Raw genomic sequence first — 18,366 nt, forward strand, 5'->3', positions numbered from 1 at the left:
GCGACATCCGGGTCTCCAGATTTAAACCTTTTTGAACACTTATGGGATGCACTTGATCAACGACTGCGAGCACGCCAGCAACAGCCGCAGAACCTCCGACAGATGGCACTAGCATTGCAGGAAGAGTGGGTGAACATTTCCCAGGCCGGTAATTTGATTGCTTCCATTGGAGAACTGCCTCAGTAAGTCAGTCACAAAAACAGCGCGTCGTAATACATTAACACCAAGTACAAGACGTCAAAATGGCCGACACGATAAACATTAGGGAGATATTTCCGAAGTTTTTAAGGAACCTGTGGCTATTACAAGTGTCAGTCATCATTGATCATTTGCCCGATCACCGAAATGTGATTGAAAAGATATGTCAAACAGATACCAATGTACATTCACCAATGCTGTAGACTGTCACTGTAGCCTAGAATCGGATGGGGTAGATACTACGGTTGTTTGGATGTGTATTTCTTCTCTAGAATATGTTGTAGCGACGTGCCATCTCTCTGACTTATCCAAAGGTATGCTAAACGCTAATTTCAAGATTAAAGGGTCTAAATGATGAGAAACAACGTTTCTGCATTCTGCAGGAATTCCCAGGTGTTTCCCTGGGAATGGGGAAGTATCAGTGTTTACGTCATTTCAAGAATACGGTCTCGTGAAAAAAACGTATAAACGTCGAGTTGTGTCGTTCAAACACTTATAAACGTCAATTACTCGGCCACTTATGAACTTCAATTTCGCGGCCATGTGACCGACTTATCGTCCAATGGGAAAGCAGTATATTACTTAAACTTCAAATTACAAAATTACTGATGCTTAGACGTGGAGAATGAGATGCGTTTGATGGAACATTTTTGTAGCATTGGCACAGCATGGAATATGGGAGAAAAGTGTAAAGTGATGCAGTTCTCAGTTGCTTACCACTTTAGGGAAACAGCAAATTGTAGCATCGCAGTGGCTGATGTAGTGAACAAAAAATGTACTGATACAATGACATGTATAGCACTAGTCCAGAGTCTCCTGTTTTGTTAACAACATTGTCCACGGTACAATGACAATTTTAAGAAAATATGTTGCATGATCCCAATGACTTTTTGATTGATATCTTGTGAAAGACGATGAAGAAAAGAGTTAGGTATGCAGTATTTATTAAAGATATGGTCTTAGTATAAGCAAATATACTGATGGAAACAAATAAGGGAACAGAAAAACAAAATAACAGAAGAAAGCGTCCCTTTCACACTCAAAATCTGTAGGAAGACACAGAGAGAAATAGAAGTTTCAGAAGTGTGGTAGCAATGCAAAACAATCTTATTTTGTCTTCGTTGTGCACCAGGCAAGAGGTTTCATGTTTTCACGGTAATATTTACATTGAACTGGCCACTCAGTTCATGATCTTGTTCTAACTGATAATAACACATGTACACAAACAAATTACTGGTGAGGTTTAATGCCTGTCTGGGGATCGTATCACCGACCTTTTGCTCTCGGGCAGACACTCTATCTACAAGATCAAACATATTTACAATTTACCTGTAATCAACTGTGGCATCAATATAGACAATGACATAGTCAGTAAATAGATTTCTAAAGCTAGTTAAGCCATTCAGCCATTCAGCCAACGATACATCCTAGCGACCATAGTTTTATATGAAACGAGTCTGAACAACAAAACAATTTAACCAACGTGACCCTACAGGAATAATGATAGAACACAAAACTTCCCCAAATAATCAACATTGATGGAATTGTACAAATTATAGTGGTGACGTGACTTTTAAAAATGTTCTGACCGTGCCTCGATGCCACAGCATAAAACCAGCTATGTACATTCCATACATCACATATTATATACTATTTACAATAAAGCAGACAAAATATCTCTTACATCGAATATTTCATATTTCCCTCAGTCACAATGTGAAATTTGTATTGGACAAGCATTCACTTTTCAGAAGGTTAAACCTTACAGTTGTTAAATTTGAGAGTGAATTTGTTGGGTATGACCAACCCAGTTAATTCAAATAAAAGCAAACCCTTTCTATAATCGTAGATTAAAGTGACTAAACCCTTTCCATTATCCTACGAAATCTCTGTTAAAGTCATTGTACGATTTTGGCTATATCGTAAGGAATGTGTTTGTGAATCACAAGTGAATAGTGAAGATACCAGGGCCTAGATTTTCGAAACGATCTTAGCTAAGATAAATCTTAACAACTTACGTTTAAAGATAAGATATCTTAAGGCTAAGATAAGTTAGATTTTCGAAACTATCGTAAACCTGTCGCAGATCGCTCAGAGCTACGATACCAATCGTAACTCTGACAGAGAACTCATTTGTGTTGGAGATAGAAAAGCGGGGTGTTTCCCAATGACGTCACAGGGATTTCCCAGCTGCTGACAATAACAACAACATAGATAAGTGACACGGAATTCATGATTACATTGTCAGGTCACATTGTTTAACATGCACATATTTGAGTGAAATTCTGTACAATCCTACATGTAGACGTGTTGTTCTTATGATAAAAGATGCCATGACTAACCGAAAACAAAAAGCATTCGTGTGCCATGCAATAGCATTTTTCAAAGCCAAAAAATGTTATAATCAATAAGTATAGTGTTACCACACTTTAGCTATTAGAATGGAAATAGTGTGCGAAAAGATACTTCACTATTTTCACTTCAAATGGTCCTCTCGTGACCGCGCAGAACTTTATGATATAAACACATCGCATACAAAGTCAAGGACGAAAGTAAGGGACGTTATTCTAAATGACAATGACGAGACCTTGGATCGAACAGCATATGCGTTCAGCATTTAACATGCGTGTTCAAGTCTAATGTTCAGTGATGTATACTGTATATGTTTGTGTTTATGTCAAAAGTCAAGTTTATATTAGTGTAAACACCAACATTATACGTGGAAACACTCAAAACAAAAATTGTTCAGGAAGCAGCGCACACACAAGCAGGATTTTATGACAATCTAAGCTTGTTAAGTTTGTTTTGTTATTTATGTATCCAATATATTTCACGAATTAACCAAGGACTTAAATACAATATCAAGCTATAAGTATTCAGATGATGAAACTATTTTTTATCTATCTATCTATTTCCATAATTCTTTCAAAATTTTAAAATGACACTAATTTTCGTTCGCAAAGAGAGATAATTTCGGAATTGCCAAGTTATGTTGTCTCATTGAACACGCCACAAGTTAATGTAAACATACATATAATGTAGTCATTTTCTATCCTTTTAAATCAAGTAGAGTTAATAAACTGATTTGTCTGATTTCATTTAAATCTGACTAAGGAGCGAAATACTTTGTAATGTGTCAAATCTATTCCAGAACGTAGTTCAATGATGTTTGGATTGTCTGACAGCATTGCTGAGGATCGTTTACTAGTATTTGTCCGTTGACCCTAAACGTGACAACGATTTTATTGTTTGAATGGTCTCAAGTATATCTATATATTTTTTAAACATAAAACGGGAAGATGTAGACTTAAATGTTAAAAACATCATAATATTTTAAAACCGGTTTATTGAATGCAAAGATTATTGTGTTGAAAATGTGTATTTTATGTTGATCAGTAAATTTCATTCAATAAACTTTGTTTCTGCGAGCATATATTTGAAAGTGAATTTTAGACAATGTGCAATCTATGCTACATTTTGACGAGAACCAGAACGAGCATGGGAACTCATTTTTTATTTTATTTGTTTGTCAATACAAAAATCTGTGCTTAACTTTTGCTGTCAAAATTTCAGTAAATTGTTATATTTATAAGGGAATACATCTATATGCCGTTAATCACCTGTTTTTAAAGAATGCAATTGTTCAACAGACAGTTTTTAATCACTTTTTATCAAATATTTGTCTTTCAAGAGGATATAGATAACGTAGGTATTGAATTTAAAACGAAACAAATTACAATTACTTTTGCAAGAAAAATATTAGATATTGTATACAAATATTTGATCACATGTATTTCCTTGTTAAGTCAATAAATACTACACTGTATAGTTAAAATTCAATTATTAAAACCACACGTCCCACACGATTTTAGATGTAAAAACTTATGCGAAACCTTTATGGTTGTTTTTACGCATATAGATTGATACAATTTTATAAAATGCGAAAATAAAGACTAAAGCATTGACACAAATGCGACTCAGAAAATATAACAGCGGAACTCTGCGCTTTATGAAAACTGTACCATTGAGCAAGGTGTCCCGGGCGAATACAAAGGGAAACCACTCTCAACTAGAGTTTGAACTAAGATTAGCTCCCCCTAAACTATCAATAAGGTCACGGTCATTACTGTAGCCCGCCGACACCTTCCGTTTTTATCCTTCCCAAATTATCGAAAAGGTATGTTGTTTCACACTTCTTCAGCATGGACTCGGATAGAAAAATAATGTAAGCTATCGACTCCACAGTCATGTGTATCGCTGTCGCGATTAAGAACATTTTTGACGTGAAATCCTTAATGCGTTCTTCGTGTTTTCGAAGTGTCAATTTGAATCACTCAGTTTTACAAAATGAAATGTCAATGTTTGAACGTAAGCGGACTAGTTGTTTGGCACAATATCTATGGAAAAGTATGCCGCCATCTTGGATGAAGATAAAATAAACTTACGACAGGTATAGGGCTATCTTAGATTTACGACAAACTTAAGATATCTTAGGGCTACGATAGTTTCGAAAATAGGCTACGATAGCCTACGATTTCCTTACGATAACTTTACAATAATCTTAGGGCTAAGATCGTTTCGAAAATCTAGGCCCAGGCGTTTCCGAAAAGGTGAGCCCATCTTGTCCCACTGGTGGCAGCTGTCACAAACACGTGCAAAGGCAAGGTAAAATGTAGACACCAAAGGTTCGAGCTGCTGGAATGTTGCTCGACATGATGTTTGTTTGCTGATTTACACCTGACTCAACACTATCCAAGCTCTATGACAGTGGCATGTAAATAATCGAGTCTTGTGAGCAACGATCAACATCGTCGGGTACGTTGGCACGCCATCATCCAAGTCACTGAGCCCGACCACCCGATCCATTAAGTCGCCTCTTACGACAAGCATAGGCTGCTAGGGCTGCTAGGGAATTTACATTAACATAAACCTAATTTCCTTGTATGGTTTTGACGAATACCATATGAACTTAGATACTAATTTAAAACAAATGAACACACCAATTCGATCTTAATAAAAAGACCTCCCTCGGAGATGTGTTCGAGTTGTTAAACAAACAACAGCAACCACACCGAATGAGATGGTACAGTGTTGTCTCAATATACTTATTTCTCCTCAAACATAGAACTAGCATTCTATCATGCTCATTCTCGCCTCTGTTGCTGGAATAAATACATAAATGTCACTGTGTGTGTTTCGCATCCATATGCTCAGTAATGAGAGCTTAAAAGGTAACAAACTGAACCAATAGGTACTGGTACGTCCCTTCCTCGAAAGAGAGATGACAAAATACAGCGGGAATTGTTTTACTAAAACGGGAAATCCTTTTTTCCAAGGATCGGTGATATATTTACGAAATAAATATATTTTTTATTGTTTGAGCCAGATTGTACTTTAGGACGTGGGGGAGAAAAAAATGAAGAGAAACGAACATAAAATCCAGAAGGCCTTGATGTAACTTCGCAGAGTTAGTAAGGCCAGCATTAGTCAGTTTGTTGGAAGATAGTATCAGACTGTTCTGGAAGTTACTTGATGTCGCGGTGGAAGGTCAGACAACGTTCTTGAAGTTCAAGTTGTACCATAAACTGTAAATAGTTGAGTCAGTGCATGATGATGATATAAACATATACAATTATACATCTCAGACAAACTCTCTAAATCGGCAAGGAGATGGAATACAACTGTGCACTGATTTCAAAATTTCAAGATTTGTTACAGTCGTTCAATGTGAATTAGCATTTAAAATTTAATTTAAATCGTAGTCTTTTTCGAAATTAGACATATTTTGTCTTAATGTACTGTTTAAGGGACGCGTAAGAAAGAAATGACTTGCATCTTTCGTGTGATAGCCACAGCAACATCTCGGGCTGTCGGATATAAATCTGGCAAATTTGTCGGCGTAAAGATCGCTGCAGCCAAGCTTGAGACGGGAGTACATAACCTGACAGAACCTTGATACATAATTTGCATCAAAATATATACCATTCTTATCATTGTTTTTAATAAAACTTTAAAAACTTCCTCAACTACTGGCATTGGTATATTCACAGAATTAGTAAGGCCAGCATTAGTCAGTTTGTAGCCTTTGTGCAGTTTTATCCCACATGTAGCAACTATAATCCCATATCGCATTATGTGCATGACGACATGGGCACGTATACGTCCAACGCTGTCTGACCATAATCTGCAAATGTCGGAAGTCGTAACAGTTTCGGTGTATGTGTACGCTTGCCTTTTAAATGTTAGTATGTACTGTGTATATAAATATAACTGCTTGTCTTGAAAATTTAACACTTTTTTCAGTCCGAAACAAACATTTCAATGTTGCATCCTTGCAATAAACCTTTCCAACAACATTATGCTGGCCCATTTGCTATTGTAGGCATTAAGTGACACACACAGAGTGAATTACTGTCTTGCCATTTGTTGAGGACTTATTTGACCCTCAGCTTGATTGTGCTTCGTGTACCTAATCTCACTAAGCCTTTCCTTGTCACACGTGTCCATATAAACACATGATTGAATCACTAGTTTGGTTAAACACATTTTGATCATTACCTACCCACCACTACGGATTTAATCATTATTGTTGACAACAAGCACCACGTGTTGATGGATTGAGTTCTTACTGCAGCAACATCAGCAGCAGATACAAATACACCGTTGATGTCTTCTACTCTCATCATCCCCCGTCATGTTGACAGGATCACGATGGATCAACCCTTGGGCAGTACTGTCATCTCCCTCAGACAGATAGTGAAGTGCTGTCCTGCCCTCCACACCAGCCTTGTTGACATCCGCTCCGTGTTGTAACAACAGTTTGATAGCGCTTTCATTGACATCATCTCCAACACACAGATAGTGAAGTGCTGTCACGCCCTCCACGGATTCTTTGTTGACATCCGCTCCGTTTTGTAACAACAGTTTGATAGCGCTTTCATTGACATCATCCCTAGCACACAGATAGTGAAGTGCTGTCACGCCCTCCTCCTCAGCCTTGTTGACATCCGCTCCGTTTTGTAACAACAGTTTGATAGCGCTTTCATTGACATCATCCCCACCACACAGATAGAGAAGTGCTGTCACGCCCTCCTCCTCAGCCTTGTTGACATCCGCTCCGTTTTGTAACAACTGTTTGACAGCGCTTTTATTGACATCATCCCTAGCACACAGACAGTGTAGTGCTGTCCTGCCTTTCCCGTCAGCCTTGTTGACATCCGCTCCGTTTTCTAACAACAGTTTGATAGCGTTTTCATTGACATCATCCCTAGCACACAGATAGTGAAGTGCTGTCACGCCCTTCACGCCAGCCTTGTTGACATCCGCTCCGTTTTGTAACAACAGTTTGATAGTGCTTTCATTGACATCATCCCCACCACACAAACAGTGAAGTGCTGTCACGCCCTCCATGTCAGCCTTGTTGACATCCGCTCCGTTCTGTAACAACAGTTTGATAGCGCTTTCATTGACATCATCCCCACCACACAGACAGTGAAGTGCTGTAAAGCCGACCACAGATTCTTTGTTGATATCAGCTCCTTTTAGTAACAAGAGTTTGAGAGCGCTTTCATTGACATCATCCCTTTCACACAGACAGTGTAGTGCTGTCCTGCCCTCCACGTCAGCCTTGTTGACATGAGCTCCGTTTTGCAACAACAGTTTGATAGCGCTTTCATTGACATCATCCCTAGCACACAGACGGTGAAGTGCTGTACAGCCCTCCACGCCAGCCTTGTTGACATAAGCACCATGTTGGATCAGTAGGGCCACATTACTTGAGTTAACATCCCCTTCTCCACACAAGACATGAAGTGCGGACTTGCCATCCACACCCACTATGTTGACATCAGCGCCATGTTTAATCATCAGGTCAAAGACAGATGTATCTACATCCTTACGTGCACACAAATAGTGAAGAGCTGTATATCCCATCCCGTCAGCCCAATTCAGATCAATGTTGTTCTTGATCATCAGTTCCACAGTTGCAACATCGACAGTACTCGCAGTACACAGACAGTGGAGAGCTGTTCCGCCATCCCCGCTCACCTTGTTGACATCCGCACCATGTTTGAGCATCAGCTTTAGAGCACTTGCATCGACACCTTCGCCTTCACACAAACTATGGAAAGCCGTTTTCCCCCGCCTATTACCCTTGTTCACATCTGCGCCATACTCCAGAAGAACCTGTATAGCTGTCGTCTTTTTACATCTTGACACAACATGCAACATGGTGTCTCCATTGTTGTCTTCGTTGTTAAGTGCCACCAGTTTATCATTCTGAGAGAAAAAAAAAATCGTAACAAGAATTCTTAGACATTTTGTTATATGGCAGTGAAATTTAGGGTTAAAAAGTATTGCAATTGTATTGCATTGTTTCTGCTGAGATTCAGTAGAAGGTCATATAATTGTGTTTTGAGAACATTAGTTGTCAGGAATGTAGTACTATTTTATGTAAGCAGTGGCCATATTTAGATGCTTTTGTTGTCAAGTGTAATGTGTTATCTTCTGTAATGTTCTAGTACCGTTAGACTAATCAAGGATGTTACAGAATGTTGTCGAAGGTTGTAAGATTATATTAGGGGACAAGTGCGTACCTCTCTCATCTCACATTTTATGTCACATAAAGCTGAAGATAAGTGAAGATAATTGTTTTCAACCTAGATATCCAGCCTAGGCTTATAGTACCATAACATTTGGTACTGCCATTGTATCTGCTGTGCAGTAATTTGTATTGATTTGTTAACCTAGTTGATATCACAATGAAATTCTTAAAGATACCGATTATGCCATTTCTTTGTTGATTGTTTATTTCACACTGAATTCATTAGCGTACAAATTTCTGGGTTGAATTATTGTATCAGTTTGGGAATCGGCATGCTGCATTCATGTATTGTACATGCTATTGCATGGTGTCACAAACAAACACAAACTTTGTCCTTAGCCTGAATCATTTCTGATAATTACATCTAATGACTGCTCATGAAAGTCAGCTGTCAAAATGTGTGAATATCAGTGAAATGTTTTAATCAAGTTAATTAAATACAGCATCTAGATCGTGAAAGACAAGTGTATTTTCTTTACAACATTCATTATTCCACATATTGTTTTTCTTGCAAGATGAGGAAAGTGTGAAAGGTATTTGGGAGTGAGTGAGTTTTGGTTTTGATAGGGACTCTGTTCAAGCAGTATGCATTTGAACGCAATGGACACAAAGGGTCATGTGAACCTTTACATAACACATTGTCTTTTCCAAGATGTTATTTCTATATTTCATGACATTGTTTCTTACTTACCTCGATGTTCAGATTATTGGTCCTGATCAAAGATGAAAAGAAAATCCTACAAAAATCTTCCTTTTGAAAGAAATTGTGTTCAAGGACGGAAAACCATCTGTAGGCCACAGGCTGCGTAAATCTTTTACAAAGTGTTGTAATATTTATCCTGCTTGGAGCAACACTGATGACATTCCGCGAAATGCATTGGGTCTCTATAAATTTCATGCTCTGCATTATGTAAGAGAAGCTGAAATGTTTGATTGCAAATACTACGTCTAATTGTCCGATGCAATGTGCTACACTTTCATAGATTGAGGAATGCGAGAACGTTATCATGCCATTGTTGTCTGACAGGTAGCTTCCAAACAAAGGGGATGACACTGACTGTATATGGTTCCTTTCTTCGTCATCGTCTATTTCATTCAGGTCAAGCTTTCCATCCTTTTTCATCAGCATCTTAAACACTTCCTTTGTTTCCTCATTGTCCAGATATGTTTTTGTTACGTTATCAAGACACTCAAGAGGACAGGAAAAGAATTTTTCAATGTCCACTTGTTTTCCTTTAGCTTTTAATTCTGTAAACATTTGACAACAATGTGGAAATCCATGTGGTGTCTTGGTACGAACTACCTGTTGCTTCCTGCTCTCTGGTATGTCAACAATACCTGCAAGTGTCAGGTGATACTGGAGAATTTCCATGCGCTCTGTTTCAGGAAGTGAAGCAAGAGATGTAAGAGCTTCCTTGCCTACAATATCAGGTGTGTGCTTGTCAAAACTGCCATGTGCTTCATTGAGGACGTTAGCCCTGTGGACAAAAATAATGGTCAGAGTGCTTGCGAATTCAGACTTGTTAGTTTTTCTGATATTTTCAAGGGCGTCAAAGATGACAGGTTTCCATTTGCTGAAAGCTAGTTTGTCCAAGGCAAACGCACCTATGACATCATTCAACATGACAACAAATTTGACTCTTTGGTTGGTATTTTCTGTCAGGATGTAATACTGATCAGGCTCCTTCACGTGAAACACCTCCCTGCCTTGCTTCGTCATCTCATCCAACACCATGTAGGCTGTCGTTGTCTTCCCATCACCAGCATTACCAGTGATTGTGATCCAGTGCTGTCCTGATTCAATCTTCTTCACAATGTCGTCAACAAATGACATCTTAAACCGAGCCTCTGTCCATCTCTTGATCTCTTTTTTTGTCCGTTCTATTTAAAAGATCATTTGGACCAATATCAGTATGTACAGTTCACAACCATTATATGGAAGAACTATCGATATAGCAATCTGGATACATTGATACTTTTATTCTGTCCAAACTGCCTCCTTCTTTTTGTAATATCGTTTTTGAGCTAGACAACTAAAATTGTTTCAAGACAAGACAGCATAAGTAGAATATTTCTCAGTTCCCTGAGTCATTTTATAATTGCAAATTGACTGCTGAACAAGAAAGGACCTGGTTATCCAAACACTCTGATGGTGGATGGCAGCTTACAGTAACGAATCAGCTTGTCAAAATGCATGTACCTCCCTGACATGATATGTTAACTTTATATTACGTTTGTTATGTTCAAATGCAGGTAGTCAGCTTCTTACAAGTAAGGAAAAACGTTTAAGAAATCTTCGGTTTGCAACACATTAGAGGGCAGATTTAAAGTCTCAGCACAAACTTTTCTACTGGAGTTGACTCAGCGTAGACAAATGCTACTGAGTTTATGATGGAACTCGGGGATTGGTCTACCAGCAGAAACGTCGACTCAGTTCAAGTAAATATATGACGTCCACATAAAATAGATAAATTAAGTACTCATACTGACAGAAATTGCCATGCAATTTATTGATTATATTAATTTTTTTATCCTTTGCTCATCATCAGCAGGTTATAGTCGTCATTCCAGAATTTCTATGTATTGTATGTCTGAGTACAGATATGACAATCAGTGAGACAAGGTTTTGTAATGTTGTCTACCTCTTATGCGATGTACTCTCGGGTCTCTCGGGGTTTCTGTAGAAGAAATCAAACCAAAACAAATTGAACATTCAAACACTTTGGAGGGTTTCTATCATGTAAATCTTCCGGAACTATAGATTGTGTGGGTTAAATGATGTTTTTCAATAGGTTTTACAGCATAGCAGTATGTGTCAGATATTTGCCTTGAGCACAAAAAAAAGGCCACAGCGAATTTAGGGATGTCATGTTAGCTTGTTAGGCGATGTTCATGTCTGAATACATTTGAGTGACGACTTGTGTCAGACTTCTGATGAAAATGTGAAAATATGTTACGTTCCGATTCATCTTTTAAACAAACTGAGGTAGTGATGATCATTCTTGGATAGATAATGATAGGAGTCCTATTTACATATTCATGCGTGAGTGAATTGGATTTGAGGCATATTTCAACAGTATTTAAATCATATCACGATGTGATTACTTAATGTAGGAAGAAATGCAGGTCTGGGCATGGCTATGGCCGTGAGAGACCAGGAATAATAATCAGTGCGCACCTGGGGTTCGAATCTACGACTTTAGGTTCAGGCCACGTATTGAAGATGAAAACCACAGCAAATTGCAGCGCCTTAGACGACGGAGTCATCCATGAACCCCACATTGTTTCTATGTATTTAGTGCAGTGGTTAACAACCAGTACATCACAAGCCTTTGGGTGAACCAAAGGAATGTGACAGAAAACACTACAGTTCGTTTGGCTCCAAATGACATCGATGAAATGCAAAATAACTCAAAATCGGAAATAGTCTATTACATGTCCATACTGTTCACGGCTATGAGTTGTCCTGTACCCAACAATATCTGCTGTTTGTTATTTTTATTCCCATAACTGGAAAAAGTTGTTGAAGAAACTATCATGTTGTTATGTGTAAAATTTGACAGCTTCAGCGGAGGGGGGAGGGGTTTAACGGTTGGTTTGTTTGTTGTTTTACGCCGCACTCAGCAATATTTCAGCTATTCGACGGTGTTCCGTAAATAATCGAGTCTGGACCAGACAATCCAGTAATTGATATCATGAGCATCGATCCATGCAATTGGGATCGATGACATGCTTCAACCAAGTCAGCGAGCCTGACCATCCGATCCTTTTAGCAAAGTCGCCTTTTACGGCAAGCATGGGTTGTTGAAGACCTATTCTACCCCGGATCTTAACGGGTCAGGTTAAACGGATGGAGGAACAGCGCAAACACCTACTGCACGCAGTACAGAACGATACAGGGAATAACAGCATAAGAGACGTCGTCTCTCGTTAATTAAATCGCAATCTGACTCGCTTGTGTCACAGTCCTCGTCATCGGAATTGCTTGTGTGAACGTCACTGCTGATGGTCACAAATATTGATAGGACTTTTGCTTGCTGAAGTCTATCACGTGGCCAGTATCTTGACTCAATCCCGTTGACGACTTTGGAAAAGCAACGAAGGTCCACTGTTACCTGACATTTTCATTTAAACGTTGTGTGCAATCGGGCAACCTCACCTTTGACGACATCCCATATCAACTCTATTAAGTTCAGGTCGCAGAGGTAAGGGGGAAGTCGTAAGACGGCCTTACCTTGACCTGTTATGTAATTGCAAACCCTATACACGGGCTTAGGTTTGTCTGATTTGATGATTTCATAGAGTTGTGGTTTTGTAGCCCTGGAAGGAAAGATCATATTGCAGCCATATCACAATGTCTCCTTTTAAGGTTATTAGACGTCGGGACCTTCCTGTCTGCATCCTGTATACTGTGATATGGTGCATTGTCTATGATAATAAGGGACTTGGCAGGCACAGCAGGGACCGATTTGTATTTTAGACACACCATAAATACCTTGCCGTTCATTTCTGTGTGGTAGTCCCTGTTGTCCTTGGCCTTGGCTCGAACGAAAGACGAGGTCACAGCCTTGAGAAACCCTGACTAGCCCAGGCAAGATGAAGAACGGTTAATCTGTCACCTTTCCCAATGGGTAATTTTCTCACAGACTCCTTTCAGTCCCCACTGGGTACCCACTGACTGCTGGCTGTGCTAGAGGCATTTACGCACGTCTCATCTTGGAAAACAGGTTTCTACCCTTCTTCACGTTTCGGCTTGATGGTTCGAAGATAATGATTTCGGAGATGAAGGATCATTCACATAACACAGCCCTATTTTCACCACTGATCCCTCTGTATCTGTATCCAAATGTAGCCATAGCTTCTATTTTGTAACAATTAAATCATGTTCAGTTTCAAGGTATTTCTTAAAGAGTCTCAGTGACATGTACCTATGTAATAAAGGCAGTTTAACAAATTTAACAAACTGTGTATTTTATCAACCTTACATGGTTTTGATATGTTCTCCACCTGCTTCGCCTGGAATCAACATTTGTCAGCTTGTAAGGAGACATACCAAGAGCTTTAGAAGTATTTATTAATGGCATAACATGGTTTTCCCCTTTCTCCTTCAATTGGAAAGTGAAACCATACACCCTAAAAACCAACTGTTTCACAGAGCTGACTAGCGCATCTTGTCAGTCAAAAATGACAAAAAACAATGAAGCACACATCTTCCCGCGGCAAGAGCGTTAACTGACTTTACAAGTCCAGTTTCCACCTTTGCCGAACTAGGCTGGAATTCCTGGGCTCGATCGTAGCGCCACCAGTAGCTATTACGAGTTATGTCCATTCTATGCCTCTCTCATATGGACCAATGACATTCCACCTCTCGTATCACATGCATTTGCTTCACACAAAATGGTGGCGCCCAGTCAAGACGATCTGATCGACCATCAAGATCTATTTTGTGATAAAACGGTTCTTACTTCGCGAAGTACATCAGATCACGTGAGCACATTGATTAGAAACATGAGAAAATTTGGAAAATATCTATTGACAACGAGTTGGCGATGCATATGCTTTACAAATCCTGCAATCGACTGAACTCTGCATGACAGTTTACGAACCGGATTTCGATTTCGGTGCGCGATTTTGATTGGACTATGCATAGACTCGTTAGTCCAGCTAACTCCATAATCCCAGGCTAGTTCGGCAAGGGTGGAAACTGGACTTTTGTAGTCCGTTAACTCTCTTGCCTCGGGAAGACATGAAGCAGATGTTTGCGCTGTTCCTTCTACCCTTGTGCCGCCCCCCCGTGTATTGGCATTTAATAGACCATTCCCGATTTGAGTTTTTTTGCAATTCATCGTTCTCATTTGGAGCCAAACGCATTGTAATGGAAATATACACACACGTCAGGAGATATTATTCATGGACACTCATGTTACAATGAGTGTTGATTTATATATCACTTACTGGTTTTCTGTGTGTGGTCTTCAGAGCGGGGGCCTTGTGGTTGATGAACCACCTGTTGTCCTCCCACTGCCACATTGCGAGCTTTCGGAGCATTCAACTCGGTCTTCTTTGACAGATACAGGCGTGGGTTGTTTATTACTGTGAAGAGTATTAATTAGTTATGACCTTAGGAAAGAACTTATCGGAAGAACACAACAATATATTTACCCTGCAATTTGTTCACCTTATACATTCTGGTGATATTTGACAAAAGTGTTCAATGTGTTCATTAAAGAACAAGTGAGTCATGAGTGCAAAATTATATGTATTTATCTTTTATCAAACACATTTGGGCATAACAATATCATTTATACAGTTTAAAACACGGACTATAGGCCACCAGTAACCAAAGCTAGGCCACCTCGCTGGGGATCATGGGGACTTACGGTGCCTCTGCTTCCTGCAAGATATCCCAGCAGGATTTACCTCATCACTTCAGCTATCGGTGGTTGTGCTCAATACTAGCCAATATCTAAAAATACTCAGCAATGAGTTAGCTTTAAACACTGGTTGATGATAGTTACATCGATTATGAAAGGATCGTGTCACACAAATGGGACAACCTGCTGCACACAGTTGGGGGCGTAACGTTCACCCATCAGCACGTGTGAGTAGGAAACGGGACTCGTCAGTAAAAAGTTAATTTCTCCACCTTGCACGTGCCCATCTAACCCTCTGTTGGCACCAAAGCAGACGGTCCACCAGATGACGTGGCGCCAATACATAACGTCGAACAGGTTTCCTTCAAAAAGTCCAGCCTCCCTCAGTCTGTTGCGTACCGTTTGATCTGCTATTCTGCGTACCCCCAGGGTGTGTGGTTGCAGACGTGGCTGTGGTAGTGCAGTCTCGGAGGTGTGGCAGCCGGATGTATCGATCTTGGGTTGTCACCCTTGGTCTTCCTGACCTTGGTCTGTCGTCAACTCTGTTGGTGTTGTTGTATCGTGTCCACAGTGTCTTTCTGGATACGCCAAAGTGCCTGGCCACTTCTTGATGTAATCTATGTCAAGTTTCTTTTTTTTGAAGAGTATATATATAGCAGCGTTTCCAAACATGAATCAGGCACGTGTTTCAGGAGCTGATAATGAATGTTGTCGGCTTCTGCTGCAGTGTCATGAGCTTGCCCTTGGGCAGTATGCAAATCATGGAGTGCAAATGTTTCGTTGTAGTCCTCACCTTTATAAGAGTTAAAATTGACATTTTTCTTTTCGTGTTGTTTTTGAAACCTCTGAAATTGAGGGTTATAGTTAAATGACGAGGAATGGCTTCACCACGTTTGTTGGCAATTTCAGATTTAGTTGTTAACAGTGTATTACCATCCTTTAGATGGACTTTGATCCTTTGCCTTTAATCTTTACACTCATGACGTATAACTTGTTGAAAGGTACATCTCACTTTGACGCTCGTGATTTTAACATTAATCAGGTTGTTGACAGTGGGGTATCGGCGGAAATATTTCTCAGCTTTCTTCTTATTTTTCCTAGCTTGTTTAAAAATCATTATCAAACCATGGTTTACGTATATGAGGGTTTGCAGAGGAGTTATGAATGAGTTCTTCTCCAACATTCCTGACACTGTCAGGTGTCAGTTTTCTGTACATAATGTTTGGAATAAAGACCAACTGGCCTTGTTGACGGTGGTTCGTCAGAGAGATTGATAGTTGTAAGTGATGTTGGAAAATGGTCACTTCCACAAAGGGCATCATGGATCGACCATCAGAACTCGTTTAAAATATGAACTCTCCAACACATTGTCAGTGGATGCCCATCTTTGGCACAAACAGTATCTTAACAGACAAGATGGTGTAGCTGGATCCTTTTATTACCGTTTTCGCCATGCTTGTGGTTTAGACTCAGAGGTCCATCAATGGTACGACCCAGAATATGGAGAGGGTGTCATGGAATATGATAAATACACATTCTTTTGGAATAGGCCCGTTTACAGCTTCAGACTTATCCAGGCCAAAGAACCTGACACAAGAAAAAATACCCATATATACAAAATATACAATTTTGTATATTTGGTATTTCCAAAACTATACAATTTTGTATATATGGTTAGATTTTACCACTGCTTCATTCAATTTCTTCACCTCTTATAGAAGGTTTCACATAATATGTGGTTGCAAAGTTTACTAATGATACCGAACAGTATTATTATTGCATGTGACAATATTGCTTTAATACTATTTTCATTATGACAACTATATGATGTTATGAAATAATTTGTATTTCGTTATGTTTTACATAAGAAATAGAACATTTGTACAGATCTTAATAACAGTTTGATCAATATAAAATGCGTACGCCAGCTGTTTATGATCTATACACACAAGTAGTTGAAAGTAATTTTAAACATATATGTTTATCGTTCCAAGGCTCTGTTCTCCTGCTCAGTTCATCTTTGTTTACGAGAACGTTTTTAATATGGGCAATTTTCTTCTTTCGGGACAATGCGTCACGTGTTTCAAAAGAGATGACCATTATCTAAGTAAAATACTTCTAAGATCATAAAGGACATAACATTTAATAAAGTGAAATTCATTTTCGACAAACTTTTATGAATAAATTTAAAACAGTGCGGGCAGATTCTATTTTCTAAAAGGGTTGGGGGGTTGTAAATCGTCCTGTTTCACTGCAGATCTAAAACTAGCTAAAATGCGACGGTGGTCCCTGTATTTAAAACATAAGGAGCAACAACGTTACGATCATGAAAGTTCTTAATGTATTGCCCTTAACGTTATGTTTATCGTTCCAAAGCTGTTCTCCAGCTCAGTTCATCTTTGTTTACGAGAACGTTTTTAATATGGGCAATTTTCTTCTTTCGGGACATTGGAGCAGTCATAATATTCATAACATCATAAATATTAAGATTACAGGCAATTTTAACAACTTTAGTACTCCATGAACTTTTACATAGTAACCATTTTCTTCATCAAAGCGTTACAAGTACTGTTATTAAATCTTGGGGTAGTCTAAAAACATTAGCATGTAATGTAACAAACGGGGAGGAGAGACCCATGTCTCCATTAGTGGCTATACTGGAGGTACCGTTACTAACACCAAGAAATAATTTACAGGCTCTATTTTGGATTAGATTAACGTTTCATCCTCATATACCAGAGCCATAGAACATTACCGGCTCAACAAGACTTCCATACAGTTTCATAAAAACATCATAAGACATACACCCAACAGAATAAGACAAAGCATGGCTGGCAGAATTGTACAACTCTTTCACAGTTTCACATATCTCGATGCTCGTCAACCCGTAGTCCCAGATAACGATATGATTCTACATAGACCAGTGTTTGCCCAGCGTAGAGGAATCTGGTTAATCTGTATCACTTAACGAGTTTGAATAGCTTACTCTGCCCACAGTCGAGAGCGGCACAGTAATTAGTAGTTTAGACCAGGCGAATACACTGGTCACACTTGACTGGTCTGTCTGATGATTCGATCACCTGCCAAATGGGATGTCTGACAATTGGGTGTGAACCTTACAGAGGAAGTTATTTTATGAATGCGTCATGTGTTTCAAAAGAGATGACCATTATCTAAGTAAAATACTTCTAA

The 18,366-nt window shown here is 39.1% G+C and overlaps 1 protein-coding gene across 1 annotated transcript in view; it reads right to left on the reverse strand.

Moving 5' to 3' along the window:
- Positions 1-4,584: 4,584 nt before the first annotated feature.
- LOC139460295 (uncharacterized) overlaps positions 4,585-18,366 on the reverse strand; it is a 61,961-nt gene continuing 48,179 nt past the window's right edge. The window contains exons 4-7 of the mRNA XM_071241791.1: positions 14,756-14,893; positions 11,443-11,478; positions 9,492-10,681; positions 4,585-8,475 (exon numbers count right to left, since the gene is read on the reverse strand). Coding sequence (XP_071097892.1) covers positions 6,838-8,475; positions 9,492-10,681; positions 11,443-11,478; positions 14,756-14,893 — 3,002 coding nt within the window. The 3' untranslated portion in view covers positions 4,585-6,837. The remainder of the gene's footprint in view (positions 8,476-9,491; positions 10,682-11,442; positions 11,479-14,755; positions 14,894-18,366) is intronic.

This window comes from Haliotis cracherodii, unplaced genomic scaffold (genome assembly GCF_022045235.1).
Source record: "Haliotis cracherodii isolate W230 unplaced genomic scaffold, xgHalCrac1.p SCAF_14, whole genome shotgun sequence".
NCBI lineage: Eukaryota > Metazoa > Mollusca > Gastropoda > Lepetellida > Haliotidae > Haliotis > Haliotis cracherodii.